Consider the following 17,605-nt stretch of genomic DNA (forward strand, 5'->3'; position numbering starts at 1 on the left):
ATCATCTTCCAAAAAAAGGTGAGGGTATGGTGGGGGTAGAGAGAGAGCGGGAGGGAGGAAGAGTGTGCGCTCGCGGGTGCTGTTACTGAAAATAAAAAGGTGTTTTCCTGCTTGTCCAAGCAAGAGCTCATAAGTTTTGACATTTTTGCAACAATATTTTAATTTTTCTTTGATTTGTAATCCTCTTTTGCTCCAGTGTAGTCATCTTTATCAACAGAGCAGGTGTGTGCACGTGTCTGTGCAAATACAGAAGAGTTTACAGTACTTTTGTATGCTTTATTGGCTTTTTGTTTTTCATTCAAAATGTAGAAAAGTGGTTTGAAACCATTTATGATTTTTTGTCAGTAATGATGATAACTTAAGGCACTGCACATTGTTTATTCTGTGTTAAAGAAAGGCAGCAGCTCTAATTGTCCTCTGTCAAATGTCATGTTTTCTTGGCCCCCCATCTCTCTGTCTCCGTCTCACTCCTTTTTATCTCTTGTCTCCCCACAAGACGCAGGACAGTGCCAGATGCTGCTCTGCCTCTGGTTCGACTTCTGGTTCAGTTTTGTAACTTTTTAACAGTCGCTGATTGCAGGGTGATGCACTGCCAAAGAGTGGAAGTGGCGTCATATGGCATGCCATTCAGGAAAAACTCCACAGAGCGCAGACACGAGAGGTGCTTATGAGGTGCAATGTACTCGGGCTCCTTCGCATTTTGTCAATTGTTGTAATTTAGCAACGACAGTTGTAAAAAAGAAAAAAAAAGGAAAAGAATTCCATGGAAATCTAAAAAAGTTACGTAGGTTCAACACTTAAACAAATCCCTTGAGGTTTAAAATAGAAAAAAAAAGGTGTTAAACAACATTTGAAAGAATTTCTTTTCAAAATAAGGCCACCTCTTGAATAAGACATTGTTCACATATTTACATACGTCTGTGTCTGCTGCACATGTGAATAAGCAACTGTTCACTAACATGTTAGCCATTACATCTTTATATGGTGACACATTGAGGCCCTGTCTCCATCTTAATTCAGTTTGGTGTGACAAGGACGGAAATTAATTCATGAATTTATAGTTCAATACCTGACAAAGTTTTCACAATTCCATAGAAGAAAGTACTTTACTAAACAGCTGGATTTCAGTTCCATATTGGAGGAATCTACTTGAGTATTTATATTATCGCTTACTACCTTTCACAGCGAAATACTGTGTCTTTTACTTGACCACATTCATCTCACAGAAGTAGTCACTGGTTACCGTTTTCAGATTAAGACTTTGCTGACAGGAAGAAAAAAAACTTTAGGAAAAAGGGATACCACTTTGCTTACTTCAGGCACACTGGCATTGAGCCAAGGATATACAGTTAAAATGCCTTTAAAGTTTAAATGTATATAAAGATTAAAAGTGACTAGTGAGAACGCTGACCTACACTAGGACTTTGTTAGCGCATGTTGCATTGTTTAAGATTGGTTTAGTGATTCCCAAACTTTTTGGCTCCTTTAGTCACAATTCAGATGTCTGTGAGTTGTTAGCAGTTCCACCAAATAATAACTTTTATCCATTATTTAACAACAGTGAAAAAAATACAATTAGAGAGGACCAAAATATAGATAGGGATTTATGTTGCAAAACTTTAATTTCTTTTTCCCCTTATTTTACATGGTTATATTAGTGACCATTGTTTGGACATTTTAATTTCCCAACCACAGTCAAAATTAGTCATACTGGATAATTTTAAAGTCATTTTGAAACCATTTTTCAGAGAGGGAACAGACCTCTATTTTTTGACCAAATACCTCAATATCATTATTGTGACAGTATTATAGGACTGATAATTTATGTTTTCACAAAATATTTACACAATGAGTATTGATAAATAATCATCAGTAATGTAGATATAATGACTAAGTGAGCAAAGACAAATAAAAGAACAGCTAGCTTAGACTGGTAAGTTCAGAAAAGTACATCCCTTTACTGTAATGCAGCCTTTAAAACCAGGAAAAGACAACACTTACTTACTCTTATATTTATACCTACTTGTTTTCGGAGTCTTTTTAGTTACTGTCACATATTTAATCTTTTTTGTGTTGCACAATTAAAGCACCAGGTTAACCCCTCTGCACTAAATCTTTTGACTACATTTCTTCTCCCTGTTTGACTATCTCTCGCTGGATATTACAACAAGTGTCACTGTCAGTTATGATTGTTCAATTCCCTGGGCCACCAACGACTCCAAAGCTCGTTACTCAGTGGCTCCCATGAAAAGCACAGATGACAGAGTGGTGACAAGTCGTTGTTTCCTGTCAGGGATTGGACAAGCATGAAAGACAGGACCACTGAGCTCTCAGACATATTTCTACAACCCTCGTCAGTCAGTTGGCCTCTGACAGATTTAATACCACCGGATCGACATTCCTTTTCACTGACTTTCTACACCCACTCACACATGTGTGCACACACACACACACACACACACACACACACACACACACACACACACACACACACACACACACACACACACACGCACACACACATATACACCGGGCATTAGTGCATTAGTATTCAGAAGAAGCTCCTAAACTTCGTATAAATACTCATTACCTCATCCATAAACAGCAGAGCAGTCTCGCTTAGTCATTCCTATTGAAGCCTGCTGCCCTGAGCTCGGTAATGAGAGGCCTTCCTCCACAGCTGATTATAGCCTGATCACACCTGTTTATGGCTTTCATTACCAAATCAAATCCAGTTGGGAACCAATAAACAGAAGTAACAGCATGTGCTCACCTAAGAAGCACAACAGTAATGGCATGTGATGTGCATGTAGCACAGTTAGGTGGCGTTGTGATTCGTGACCGTTATTTAAAAGATAGGAGCTTGTCTTAGAAAGCAGCAACCCTGCTGAAGTGTCCTGGTGCACAACACAGGAGGACACTTTATTACAGCTTTAATTATTCATATCAGAGCCTTGCCATATGTTATTATGCATAATATCAGCTATAAGGGTGTAAGACAAATGTCTCAGTGTGTCTCTTTCTCTTCAAAACTTGAGTTTTTGTTCACTTGGGGGCAGTGGAACAAGCTGAAAACATATCATTTGTCACCATATAAAGATGTAATGGCTAACATGTAAGCAAGCAGTTGCTTATTTAAATGTGCAGCAGACACAGAGCAACATTAGCACTCATTTGCAGTTGTGTTTTCCGTTCACTTTATAACTGTAAATCCAACATTCAGCCTCCTTTTAGCTCTGTTTTGATCTCCACCAGCTGCGGAGAAAAATATCTGGTATTTTCATCCCAATCACCAGTAAAAGAAAATGCTATTGTATGTTTCTGCAAAGCACAGATATGTTGCATTTACAATATGTTATTATGTAGTGGGAATGCTTAAACATTATGCTTCATGTTTAAACAAAGGCCGTGCTTTATGAGCAGTTAGGTTTAGGCACACAAGATTATGTTTTGGCTTAGAATACCTAGTTTTGGTAGCACAATCTTGGCTGGAAACAAATTGATGTCTCTGTAAAAAACAATGGCTTTTTGTGGCACAATTTAATCAGAAAACAGCAGTGTCTTAGTATAAGAAACAAGTGCCCGTTGTGGCACTATCGTGGCTGGATTCACAGCGATGTCTATAAAACCAACCACTTTCTGTTGCGACATTTTGTCAGGAAATACAGCAATATCTTGCTAAAAGATGAACGACCTTTGTGGCAATATCCCAGTAAGAAACACAGCCGTGTCTTGGTTTTTAAAAAACCCAAAAAACAGTTTTTATGGCACTATCCCACGCTCTGTGATTCTTGGTTTGTCATCATGAGCAACCCGATTTTAAATCACAGGCTGTCATTTTATTGTCATATTACTAAGTGTTGTTATAAATATACTGATCAGTGCAGCTTTAGTAAAGGAAAACAAAACAGCAGAAAGTTAATCCTTTAAAATTACTTTTTTATTGGACAACGAGAACTGTCTGGGGCCTTTTGTAACAGCTAATGAAGTAACTGAAACAAAAGTAATGCAGAAGTGCAGGCTGACCAAACAAACCAAAAACACACGAAGAGAAATTTCTAAATGGCCAACCGTCACAACATCTCATCTCAGCAACACACGTCAGTAGAACATAAGAGCATCAGAACATTCAAAGTTTGAAAGAAAAAAAACAAACGCTCCAGTGGTTGGGGTCATAGAAAATCCATCTTTCTTTGCTGACTTTGAAAAAAAAAAAGTTCTGTCTTTTGCAAAGTAATCAGAAAACAGTGTAATGCTACAGCTTTTACAGGTAGACTGACACAAAAACTCCTCATGCCATTTCCCTAAAAGACATAACTCAAACCACAGGCTCTAAATATTATCCGTCTACTGTAGCTCAACAGCACATTTGGCTAAGGTGTAGCCTGATTCTCCTCAACTGAGCTGTTAACATTAAATCACATGAACAATCTATAAAATGCAAAACAAGAGAATAGATTAACCATATGTTTTTTGAAAATGAGGAGTGGCCACACCAGCTCTGATGTTTCCCATGTGTTACAATTCTATGAGACAGTCTGTGCCAGGGAAGACAGGGAGGTTAAGCTCGTATTTTTTCTGGATGTCATAGGGCAGGAAGCGTCCGGCCAAGAAATGCTTCCCCGAGAAACTCATGGCACACTTTTTTGGTGCTGTGAGTGAGATGAGAACTTCTGGGTTGATGCCATCCTGACTCGGTTCTTCTACGTCCCAACCTGAGGGAGACAGAGAGAGGGAGAGAGATTTAAGGAGAGGATTGTGATGATTTTCGGCCTGTTGAGCTCACACTTAGGTGGTGTATTTGGGGTATGATGAGCTCATACTGAGCCGACTGTAGTGTGAGATTTATCCTCCACGTGTGCCTCCAGACTTGGAAACTCCTGCCTGGGAGCCAAGGCTCCTGGGGAGCTGCCTGGAGGCCCATTTATCAAGTTGTGTTTCTGAGCCTCTGAGCTGATATCTGCAGTTTCTATGAACACTTACCTGAGGGCACATCCACACTGGCAATAGGGACCTTGACTTGCTTCAGGGTGACCAGAATACCAGGGTAGGGCTCCTTAATGTTGGTGCAGTCTGCATCTGGGCCCATCATGGCATCAATCACTAGGTTGTAGGCATCGTTTATGAGCTGCACCTGAACAGAGCAGACCTCGGCATGAATAATTGAGGGCTATAGGGTGAATAATGAAAGAGGAGAGCAAATCAAATAATCTCAAATGCTGTGACAAGTCGACATTTCATTTTCATTCAAAAGGGTTGCATACAAAAACATGTTTCTCACCTTTTTCAATGATCTAATCCAAAGCCACAATTCAAAGCAACAGTGACATTTTAGGAAATACGCTAATTTGCTTTCCTGCCGGGAGTAAGTGAGAGTGGTATAAATCTTCTCACTTTTCTTTCCTCGTGAAAGACAGCAAATAAGCGCACTTCCTAAAATGCTGAAATACTTTTTTTTAATACATTAGTTACAAATTAATCAGCAGTACGTACCTTAAAGGTATACTATGCAGGATTTTCTTTAAAAAAAAAAAACAATGTATAGACTACAAAAGTTATATCTCTCAATCATCTCTTATGACCCATTAAATGTGTGTGGCAGTGTATTTATTTGTAAGATTCTGCCCTCTGTCTGTATGTTGTTTTTTTTTACTTTTCTAATTATTTTACTATATTTGGGACATTTATGGGCTGCCACTTTTGGGCAGTTGTGCAGCCTCCAGCCAATAACAGCGCACAGTTGCAGTCAGGATTTTGTTCAAAGGTAGTGGGCAGTTGTCAGAGCATAAGCAGCACGCATCCAAAAGGAAATTACAAAAATTGCAAACACAGCTCCACAAAGCACAAATATAGCAAGGTGAAACACCAAGCTTGTTTTAAATTGAGAGTAAATTTGGGGTTGGCTTTAATTTTTGCCGCTGAGCACTGAAGGAGAGGATGGAGATGAAAAGTGACACAGGGTTTTCTGTTTGGAAAGCTGTTGCCATTGTTTTGCCTGGTTAGTCTGTTAAAGTATTGCCCTTTGCTTAAAACTAAATGTTCCTGCAGTGGTAAAGTTGCTTGTGGTGTATTAGCCTGTTCTCATTCGCAGGTCATCATTATGTATAAATGCTATGTCAACATGTGATATTCACGCAAAAGGCACACTTTGGCATCTCTTTGAGACAAACAAGGCTTTCAACGTCAGTTTAAGCCCATCTGTTCTAATATTTTACACTAACACTAACCCAGGACGGCGTTGTTTGTATCCAATTAGAAAAAGGAAGTCAACATTGTATTAATGTAACTTTACTTAACTAACTTTAGGTGCATCCCATGCAATCTAAAGTCAGCATTGTTCTAACATTATGTATCTTAATTAGGTACAAGACCAAGTTATTTTACATATTTAAATCAGGTTTTTTGCTTATATTGTTGCCTAAATCTAACTGCTACTGTTTGACAATATTAATGACTTACAGTGTGCATGGGCAGATTATAAGACAATGGGCCCCTGGGCACAGTTATGTTTATATGAAACACTCAGTCTTGTGGTTGTTTTTTTGTTTGTTTTTTGTAGTCTCTTTTAGTCTGTTTGAGGTAATCTTGTGTCACTTTTAGTATTTTTCTGTCTTTAGTGGTTGCTTTGTGCTGCTTAATAGTCCTTTTGTCTCACTTTGTGGTTGTTTTGCCACTTTTGTAATAATGTTGTGCTTTAGTACGTGTTTATTTGAGTGACATTTTGCAAGTGAAGGCAATGAAGGGCCCCTGAGCCTTTGCCTGGCTCATTCAGTAATCCATCCATGCATCATATACAGATACTAAAGGATACTTTGTGATGTGCTATGAGACATTGAGGGGGGTGATAAACTGTCAGAAAATGAAAACGGGTTGAATGTACATACAAGCGCTGTAGGAAGGAGGGTCCAAGTCTGAATGTTGAAAATTCTTGCATAGTAAACCTTCAAAGTAAATGATAGATCTTAATGTGACAATAGGACTTCACAGCAAACAACAACCACTGAAGCTCTTACAAAATGTTATTCTGTGAAAATGCTGCTGACCTCTGTGGGGAGATAGGAGAGGAAAGGGATGTCCATCTTCTCACACTGAACTGTGAAGTCCTGGTGTAGACTCTGAGAGGAGCGTTTAGGGTGGTAGATGGTGGGCTCATATTCCTGCGTGAGATGAGGCAACAGAGAAAAACAACAAAAGAGGTCAGACAGGGGGCACAAAGGAGGAGACGGACACAAAAATATAGAGAAAAGGTTACATAACATTGACACTGCAGGCTGCAACATCAGCCAACGCTGACATGATTGAATGTGTATGATACACTTGGCCTTCAGTTCATGACAAGTGGAAATACTTTTGTCAAGTGATCAGAAGCTGTGGTTTTCTACAGTCTGCTTCCTGAATGAATACTTCCCGTATAAACTGGAAGCCGAGAGGAGTAGAAATCCAGACACCCGCTGTCTGAAAGGTCTGTGATGCTCAGCAGGAAGCACCTGTGACCTATGACCTTTACATTGTCTCAAAGATAAATCTTAAAACCTAGAAACCACTGTTAGTAGGTGTGTGTGTGTGTGTGTGTGTGTGTGTAATCACGTAAAAAGTTCATGTTATCTTTTTCTCAGAAGCATAGTCCTTGATAGTGGAGGAGCTTTTAAAATACCTCTAGCTTCGTGACAACCCCCCTCAGTCTCTGTGGCTGGCAAATCAATGGAGCAGAAGTTCTGTTACTTCTCAATTAGCATGGGCGGATAATGAGTGAATACGCAGCTGGGCATAAATATGTAGCACGCTTCACTACCTCTGTGTAGCAGAGGTAGTTTTGTCACTTTTTTTCGTGGTTTTGCATCATTTTGTGGATTCAGTGTCTCTTAGGAGTCATTTTGTGTCTCTTTATGGTTGTTATGTCTGTTTTTGTAGTTGTCTTTGTGGTTGTTTTGTGTGTGTTTGTAGAAATTTTAAGTCTCTTCGTGGTCAGTAATTTCATTGACATTTTGCAGATGAAGGTCCTGGGGGGAACCTGACACTGTCTCTAGTTGTCCCGTTCAGTACTTCCTCTATTGTCTGTTGGTAATGCTGTTTACGCCAAATTCCTATCCTACCTTTCTTATGACAAATTTTGCCTCTTTAATTGGCAGAAGTAGAATGAGTCATAATCAACATTTGATGTTTTATGGTTTCAGGATGATGAGTCTTCAGATGATTTTCTTTCCCTTGGTAACCATCATTTTTAGGCATTTTATTATCTCAAAATGAATGAGAGAAAAAATCTCCCTGCTCCATTTACAATGTTTAATGGTTGACTCTACTCCTGGGCCTTGATGAGTATCTACAGAATAGCCTTTAAAGGGCTAGTTCACTACTTTATTTTCTCACTTTCCCCGGGTATCAAGCCATGTCACCTGTTCTCCCAGGTCATGACATACATTGTCATGCTCACTCAGCATTTGATACTGATGCACAGGTCACTGGTGTCTATGGGAGATGCACAGCTGTCTCCAAGGTGAAACACATTGTAACACCTGGTTAACATTGTGAAACAGCAGCAGTTAGGAAACAAAACTACTTTTTCAGTTTAAAAAAAAGATCATGGTTTGTGTGAAAACAAAAACATTTGTTATGGGGTAGACTCACTGTAACGTAAATATGTCATGTGGAATGTAGTTACAAGACAAAGTTTTATTAAAATAAATCTGTGTTGAGTTAAAGTCCGTTTGACACGACCCAACGCCTTTGATGTTTGCATGAAACGCTACTGGATCATGTCAGGTGAGAACATGGCCAGAACGTGACAGAACTGGTCACGTGTTATTATACGATTGAAGATGGCATGACGGCATTTGCCGCATCCACCCGATACGCACATGGGCAGGGTGTCACCTGAGCGCACTGTCAAACGGTCAGTTTCGTCAGTGCTGAAGTTTGAAAAGCTGCTGGTAACAACATAGTTAGTTGGTGCCTTTATAGGAGTACAAAGGCACCAAGAGTGCGCGCGGTGGAGGAGGTGGATGGATGAAACAAACCAGACTTTGATGCTGGAGTCCAGTGATCACTTCCTGTTTGAAAGTTATTCTTTGCACCTTAATATGTGCCTTCTTCCCCAAAATCTAACCATCATGCCAGTATACATGTTTCTTGATATTCTGGCGTTGGTTGCCATGTTGGTTGACACCATGTGCATTTGCTGACATCATGGTAGCTGCATCCCAGAGCGTGAAGAGCAAACACAGAGTGATACCTAGACCATTAGACCTGGGAGTGAGGTCAGGCTGGTCATACACACAGGTTTTATTTTACGTGCTTTGAGATATCCATTCCAGTGCTTTGGAGTGCTATTTCTTCTGTAAAAATTAGTTCCAATGAAAACTGTTGGCAGCAAAACTTGTGCAGAGAACCTGGTTCATTGCTCCTGAAAAGACATATTAGTATTACCTTGCTGTCATAGTTCTTAGCCATGCCAGCAGTATCACTCAGTCTAATACTAATCCTTGAATGGTTGGTCCACCACTTAGATCCAACTAAAACATTTCAACAACTATAGGATGGATTGTTATGAAATTTTGTACAGACATTCAGGTTCTCCAGAGGATCAATCTTAATGACTTTGCTGATCCCATAAATTTTCCTTTAACGACACCACAAGACTCACTTTTGTGGATTTTAGTGAAAAACATGACATGAAGGAGTAGAATCAGGTCTTTCAGACGTGGCGAAGCTGAAGCTGCCCTACAAAGGAAGTCATCTGTCAGGTCAGACTGACTGCTGCTTCCTCGGGGATCCTAAAACAATTAAACATCCACAACCACTCATCACCTGACGTCATCTCCATCGTGATCTCCACAGAGCACAGAGCGAGCAATAGAGCCAAATACAATCCACTGTGTGTCTGTGTAGTGTGTGTGTACCCCTCGGGGCTAGCCAGCGGCCCTGGCATACCCTTGACCTCATCAGGAGTTACACCACCTAACTGTGTGAAACTGAAGAAGGGCTTGAAATGAGTGTCAGTGTCACTGAGCATGTGCAGAAATGAGGCGTGAAACAGAAACAAGCAAAGGGTACAGAAAAGGTCTTTTTCCAGTTAATGTTCACATCTAACAGGGTTACACTTCTTCTCCCTGAGGGATGATGGAGTCTTGTAGCATTTTGTTTTTGTGCACATCCCATTAGGAATGGAGGGATGAGGTCTGCAGCTGGTGAGACATCTAATGTTTCGACATTACATCAGACTTTCGGTCAGAACTGTGTTTTTCACCTAGTCACAAAAACTTTGTGCTTCAGTCTGTTCAAACGTAGATATTTTGTAGTTTTTGTTTTTTTTCTTTTAGGCAGAGGTAGGGGCCAAGTCATTGTTTGATAAATCAAAAGAAAGTCTCATGTCTTTGTATTCACATCCTAACTCAGGTCCCAAGTCAAGACTGACAGGTTCCACGCTGTGATTTTCAGGTCCTTAACAAGTCCAAATTAGCTCCACACCAAATTTTAAGACATGAACAACAGAATAATTATGTAAAATTTACAAAAATCATGAATGCTTTTTAAATTATCTTTTTATTCGTCAAAACAAGTTTGTTAAAAAGTTTCTTAGCTGGTAAGCTAATAGTAGTTAAGCATTAACTCACTAACTATTACTGCTTTCCCACCAAAATTAGCACTTGCACATGGGTTTTTTAAACACGCTATAGCCTGCTTTCTCTTTGCCTCTTAGAAAGCAGAGCTTGTACACGGCTCTGCAGGAGATGAGTATATGTGTGTATCGGTGTTTCGCTCGATGTCACAGACATGCTGGAGAACAGGTCAGCAGTAGACAGCAGCATGGAAAGAGGTCTGTGAAAACTTTACTGTGGTAATTTTTCTTTATATCTCTCTTACTTAGTTAGTCTTTCTTTCAAACTCATTCCAGACTAATTTAAGTCAGTGTTTTAGAGCTGCTTAGGAGGAGATGAACAGTAATTAGTTGCAGTGTGTCATTGCATCTTGGCAGTTATGGAGCTGAAATTGGCACATTCACCCGTGTGTTGTGTTCCCATCAGTGCTGATTGGAGCTGGAGGCCATAAAAACCTGTGACTACTGCAGAGTCCCTTGATCCAGATGTGAATGCCGATTGTAGACATTCCCATTGCATTAAAAAGTTAGATGTTAGCGGGTGTTAGTGGGAGGCTTTTGCAGTGGAAATGAGGCTTATGTTAGCCTCGAGTTAGTTCTTTGTGCAACTTTAAATGTCCAATGAAACTCAGAAGTTATTGGGTCACTATATGTTTCTTTTTTACCTGCACATTTTGCATACTTTAATTTGTCTTTTGTTGACCACTGAGTAGCTTTTGCACATGAACTAAATTGTCTTTTATATCAATTTGCTCACTTTTTTCAACTGATGCTCAGGTTCTTCATGGTTCTCTTTTGCAACTTTGTTGGATGCTAAGCTTTTTAATAATGCTTTTCCCCTCCTTTTTTAAGTGAAGTAAAGGTGACAGGTGGGAACAGGCATGAAAAGACATTTTAATACATCAGATGACATGATGGGTTTACAAACAAAATAACATAGAAAAAACAGGGAAAAAATGCAAAATCAAGGCTTGTTGTGTGTGTAATAGTGAGGGTAGTCCGTTGTGTACGTGAATGGATGCTGTTGGATTGGTTCAAGCAAAGTAGATCTGGGGAATTAACTTTCTACTTGCTGGGAGTAAATAGTATTAGTTGATTTGTGAAATTAATGGAATTGTGGCAAATATTTTAAATTATATACTTTTTAATCTTTGGTCTTAAGAAAAAGTCTCAAGTATTTAAAGCAAAAGGGCAGAAGTGCAAGTGAAGTCATAAGGCATTGGTGTTCAAGTCAGTAACTCAAGTCTGACTAGAGTCCAAGTCATGTGATTCAAGTTCACATCTCTTAACTTTTAGGTTGTATAGTAACAAGTATTGCTAAAGAGCACCATGTTTTGAGCCAAACATAAAATCATGTCCACTTGTTTAAATCTGAACAATACACCGGAACTAAAGCGCATAGGACTTTTTTATTTTTCTCATCCAATATTGGCTTTGATCAGGGGATATCTGTGTCTTTTGGTATGCAGCATTGTGTCCTCTAATATACCTTGCAGTGGAAATAATCAAAGATTCACGACAGACACAACCTGCTTTTGTGAACACGGACGTCTCAGAGTGACGTGAGAAGCAAGTTGGCCAGCCTGCCTGCAGCTGATCATTCGTTTCTATGCTCTGTCTAATCACATTCACAGCTCCGCATCAAGGGCTCAAGGCCGTGTGTGTGTGTGTGTGTGTGTGTGTGTGTGTGTGTGTGTGTGTGTGTGTGTGTGTGTGTGTGTGTGTGTGTGTGTGTGTGTGTGTTAATGTGCGTGTCTCACGTGTATGCTTGCATGTCTTTCTGCTGACAGGGATCACATCACACCATGAAAAACATACACTCTTACACCAGGAGAGCAGTTCACAGTCCAAAGTAAGTACTCAAGTTTCTCTAGTTAGAGCAAAGTCAGACAAGTGTGGTCCCAGTGGGCCTGCTGCAGAGTGCAGACACTTTGAAAATTATAAGAATAAAATTGTTTTTATACAGTTAAATTTCAAGACGCAGTAAAATGTTTTACAATAGACAGTAAAAAGGGGATAAACATGATTAGTACAGAACAGATCAATAAAAAAGTTTTTTTAATTTGTTTACAAGTTATGGAGAAGCTTCCCATTCATTTCTGGAATGCCAGGGTAAAATATATCTCCCGCTGAGCTGACCTCTGACCTTATCTTTGGCCTTAAGAGAGAAAAACACAGAGTAGGAGGCGAAGAGAGAGACTCCTCAGAGAGCCACCAGAATCCATCTAACATGGTTTTAATCAAAACTGTCAATGCCCTGTAAATCTAGTGTGTCAGCCACACATGGTAAAGTGTATAAATACATTCCATCCTAAACCAAAGATCCCAAAAACACATATCCAATATTTCCCCTCCAATAAAGTCATAGAGTGTGGCAGGACTACAGTACCGAGAACTGAGATGAACTGTGAAAAAGAAGTCTTGATCTATAATGTGTTTGGAGAGGATGAATCCTGCCTCCAAAAACAATTAGACTCAAAATGTCAGTCAGTATGTGGCCTGAGGAGCAGACATCATGGTCATGACATCATATCGTGGCTGGCGAGCGTAAGAGGCAGACGACTTTAACGAGAGTAACAATAGCATGATATCATGACTGTCTGAGTGCCCTTGCGGGGAGGGTAATGGGATAACTGCTCGGAGTCATTTACAGGAGCTGAAATGAACTTTCTAAGCGCAGAGGGCCTGTATAGAAGATCCCCTGGTAGTCCTGACATAAGCTAAAAGTTTGTTTGTTTTTTTCTATTGTGGTTAGGGCTTTAGTGGTATAGCAGCTTCACGGTATACCATGGTGTGAATATCGATGGTCTGTATAAATTGTTTTTTTATTTTTTTAATGCAGCTGGACAGAGAATCTCACCTGTGCACGTCCTTGCCATGTCCCTTGACTGGGTGCTTGTTTAACCTTAAAAACCTTGTATTTTCTTTTTTTGTTAAGGGTCATTTTATAGCGCTAACATAGACTGTACAAAGTAACTGGTATAATTTTTGTGACATCACTTGTTGGTTTGTGGACTCCCGTTTAAAGCCTGAAGTTTTTCTTTTGGTGCTTGAGGTGATCAAATTTGGATGAGAGCTAGAGCTGTGGATCAGTGAGGGGTTGATCTGACTAATAGACTGTACCAAGGTCTTGCAGGTGTCCTGTCAGCCTTAATTATACAAAATTTTTAGCCTTGATAAAATGTAAACAGGTGAGTTGTATAATATTTACCCCCCATACAGTTGTCATGAATATTGAATTCAGCTGTAGAGACCAAAACACAGCTTGTATTTGACTGTAAAAAAGAATCAAACATGTCAAATTTAATCGATCAATCGATATGCCATGCAATGCCGTTACAGTATATGCACTATGTTGCTGTGAGCTTTGACTGAAGAAAATACACATTTGGTATTGTATAAAATAAGCAATGTTTTTATGTCTAAAAAAACAACCAAAAAACAATTAATTGGTCATTACTTTGACCAGTAATCGAATAAGGAAAGTGCTGATGTATTGTTGGTTATCGATGGTTATCATACCATAAAAATCTCATGTTAAAACTCTAAGTGTGGTATCATCTAAATGACTCAGTAAGCAGCAGACTGTGTGTACTTTGGGTCATTTGAGGTGTTGTGGAGTATAATGGACATTTACTATGCTGAAAAGTTGCATGCGCTCCATTGTTTCTGTTTGTGCATTAGTTTACTTACATATATGCGCAGGTGTCGGGCACACACCAGGCCAATGGAGCCATTTTGATCTGGACCACAAATCACCAGCACTGTTGGCTGCTTCTTTGCTAGAGAGCTGAGCGGGTAGGCCTGGGAGAGACACAGAATAAGAGGTAGCCAGTTAGAAACCGGAGCTGATGGCTGAGGGAGAGAAAAAGCTTAAGACACGAGGATATAAGAGATGTACGGGAGAGAAAATAGACAAGTTATTGATAGAGAACAATAGTGAGACAAAGCAAGAGAAAGATAGATGGTCATCAGGATTTATCCCTCAGACTCAGTGCATGTCATCCGATCTGTGCCCCTGCTTCTCCATCACTCAGGGTGCCTAAACACAGCATGCCAGTCATGCCAGACAAGGGTGGAAATGGCACCAGCTATATTGTCTCTTCCGTCTATGAGAAAAGGTCCAAACTCATTAAAATAACCCTGCAGCAGTGGAAAAAATACCAGTGTCCTCGCCATGGGATGCTTCTGTATATGTAACACACTTTCCGTCTCGGCCCAGGCAGCACCCGGCTGCTGGCATCCACCTCATTTACTGGCCGCATATTCCCTCGTAAATCACCCTACACCTTCGTAAACGAGACAGGTATTCGCCTGCGGATCTGTCAACCTGAGTGGCTAATCTTCCATCTCCAACACCTAAACAGAAGTGCTGAGTGTGTGCACTCAGTCATGATCATTACAGAAAGCCCCAAAGGTGTCTGCCTTCATTTTCCACACATTCTTCAAAGCACAGAAGTTGTTCAGTTTTACTGAGAGTTTCTGCATTTTACAAAAATGATTGTTCATCATCGCTGAAGGTCACAACGTAATTTCACAAAAAGAGCTTGAACTGAGCGAGACAGTCCATGCAGGCTTCTGGAAATCCTGTCCAATTAAATGTGAGTTAGAACACAAGTTGTAAAACTAATTAGCCCAGTTGTGTCACCACTACTAATAGTCCACGACTGCAGTTCACAGTAACGCTTTAGAGCACAGCCCATAAATTGCAGTGCAAGTATTTTGTAATGATGGGGCACATATAAAAGAATGGCAGGGCCATGTATTAATAGAACAACACAAAAACTCTTTAAAAAGTGGGGTAACAATTTTGTACTTATTTAGAACTAAATTAATAATGATGTCACTGTTTGTTTGTTTTTCGAAACGCAGAAGTTAGCGTCATCTTGGTTCCCTCGTCAAAAAGCCCATGAGATTTTTCCATTGGATTTTGGATCATTGCAGAAAATAATCTCTGTGGCAAACAAATGGTTATGATACTTAAACATTTTGTTTAGCAAGATAATCTTCACAAATGAACACCACTTTTATTTTTGAAAAATATATATCATATACGTTAGCCAGCCAATGAGAGTAACGCAGATGGACAGGTGCTCTTTTTATGAAAAGAAGACATAAAATACTAATAGATCTTACAACACATAATACATTTCGATAAAATGGTATTTATTTATGTGTCATTTGTATAAGAAGTTAGTATCAGATAAATATTCATTTCAAAATTTAGTAGGGTTGAAAATCTGGCTCAGGGACAAAAAAAATATTGCAAAAATCACACATAAAAGGCCACATTTTTTACATGATAAAAATAATGAATGATCACTCATTTAATCTCTGTGTGTTCCTTTTAAGGGAGTGTCACAAAAATAAGAACTGTGTATTTGTTTTTCCTTGTTTGACAGGGACAGAGACCCATTTAAAATATACTTACTATGGGGAAAGGGGCCTTTAAATCTATACATGTAATTTATCTATTGTAGACTAGCTACACCTGTTATTTTGTCTTTTTATATGCACGTAACTGTATTCCATAATAAATTTATGACCTCCTCATAATAATAAAAACCAAATATTTCTGGTCTTTTTAAAGTGGTTTCTCATAAACTCTACTCTGTAATTATTTTATAAGTGTCATGTAATTCAAAAAGTAGGTACACCATAATTTACAAATTGTTAGCCCTTTATTACAAGACTTCCGTGAAAGTATTAGTGTACCCATAAGTATTTCAAATTATTAGGCTATATAAATGCACCATGATTACAAATTAATTACACTATAACTTGCAGGCTGTAATATGAAGTCCATGTTACACAACTCAAATTAAGACTCCACACTGTTGATCCCTGGCCTCCAAATTTTAGGAGATGAGCTTGAGAGAGGCGAGACTCTGCAGCCCCACATAAGATCAATTTGCGTCCACTTTAACTAATGTATTCAGTCCAGGAGAAAGTTCATATGGAAAGATAGACCGTTTCCCACATTGTTTAAATGGATATAACAAGACTCAGAGTGCATTAACGAGAGCGATGACTGCCGGAGATGAGACGGCAGCCGTTACCTCCATCGTAACGACTCAGCTGAGAAATCATCACACAGACTCAATGAGAAGGAGGCGAGAGGGTTATGGTCGCTGAGAGCCACAGGGATAACCGTAATATTACAATAGGACAGAGGAGCAGAGAGGAATAGATCAGGAAAGAGAGACAGAAAGTGGAAAGTAAAAGTGGAAGACAGTAAAACAGGGCTGCGTCTTTCACTCATATGAGAAGCCATTGGTTAGTTTCACACTGTGTAATCTGATGTTAATGACACATCGCACTGAGTTAATTTAAAGTGGCACCCTCTGTGGATACAGTATGTGCATATGTGTGTGTGTGTGTGTGTGTGTGTGTGTGTGTGTGTGTGTGTGTGTGTGTGTGTGTGTGTGTGTGTGTGTGGCATTATGTCAGCCTCTCTGTTCTGAGCAGCTCCTCAGGGAGAAAAGCTAACTGTAATTACAACAACCCGCTATTAAGGCTAACCATCTCTGATAGTGCTGTCTCCCACTGTGAACTCACCCATATAGGTGTCATTAGAATAAAATTAGCCGTATATAGACAGACTTATCTCACGCTGGGCCAGCGCTCAAGATCGGCCTGGCTGTGCCCATCATAATGCCGCACTAAGGGGAAAAACACTCCAGGTTGTTTGTATATCTTTGAACCAATCACAGTTGTCCGGGGAGGTGATGCAAGTCCAGGATGCAGTGACGATGTTGTTGCAAAATAGTGTAGGGAGGAACTTGTTTTGGGGGAGGCGAGTCCTGGCATTTACCCATAAAAGAAAATGTTACTGAACACAAATAGGTTTTTGTGTGTGGGTTGCTAGCTCAGACGTTATTGTTTCATACACAACGCTAAAATGAAGTGTAAATGCGACTAGTTTCACATACAGAGAGAGATTTCCAAAACAGTAACACACAGTAAGCTTCAGAGAAGGATTATTCTGTTTGAGCTAGTCGGTCAATTACA

At 39.6% G+C, this 17,605-nt stretch overlaps 1 protein-coding gene and 1 long non-coding RNA gene across 2 annotated transcripts in view; one reads left to right on the top strand and one right to left on the bottom strand.

The window, feature by feature from the left end:
- The window catches only part of LOC148189592 (uncharacterized), a 60,002-nt gene that overhangs the window by 25,145 nt on the left and 17,252 nt on the right, over window positions 1-17,605 (top strand). The window lies entirely within an intron of this gene.
- The window catches only part of yjefn3 (YjeF N-terminal domain containing 3), an 89,228-nt gene continuing 75,545 nt past the window's right edge, over window positions 3,923-17,605 (bottom strand). The window contains exons 4-7 of the mRNA XM_042483994.2: window positions 14,288-14,398; window positions 7,044-7,157; window positions 4,984-5,134; window positions 3,923-4,715 (exon numbers count right to left, since the gene is read on the bottom strand). Coding sequence (XP_042339928.1) covers window positions 4,519-4,715; window positions 4,984-5,134; window positions 7,044-7,157; window positions 14,288-14,398 — 573 coding nt within the window. The 3' untranslated portion in view covers window positions 3,923-4,518. The remainder of the gene's footprint in view (window positions 4,716-4,983; window positions 5,135-7,043; window positions 7,158-14,287; window positions 14,399-17,605) is intronic.

Source organism: Plectropomus leopardus, chromosome 5 (assembly GCF_026936395.1).
Source record: "Plectropomus leopardus strain MGB_pleo_1.0 chromosome 5, ASM2693639v1, whole genome shotgun sequence".
Classification (NCBI taxonomy): domain Eukaryota; kingdom Metazoa; phylum Chordata; class Actinopteri; order Perciformes; family Serranidae; genus Plectropomus; species Plectropomus leopardus.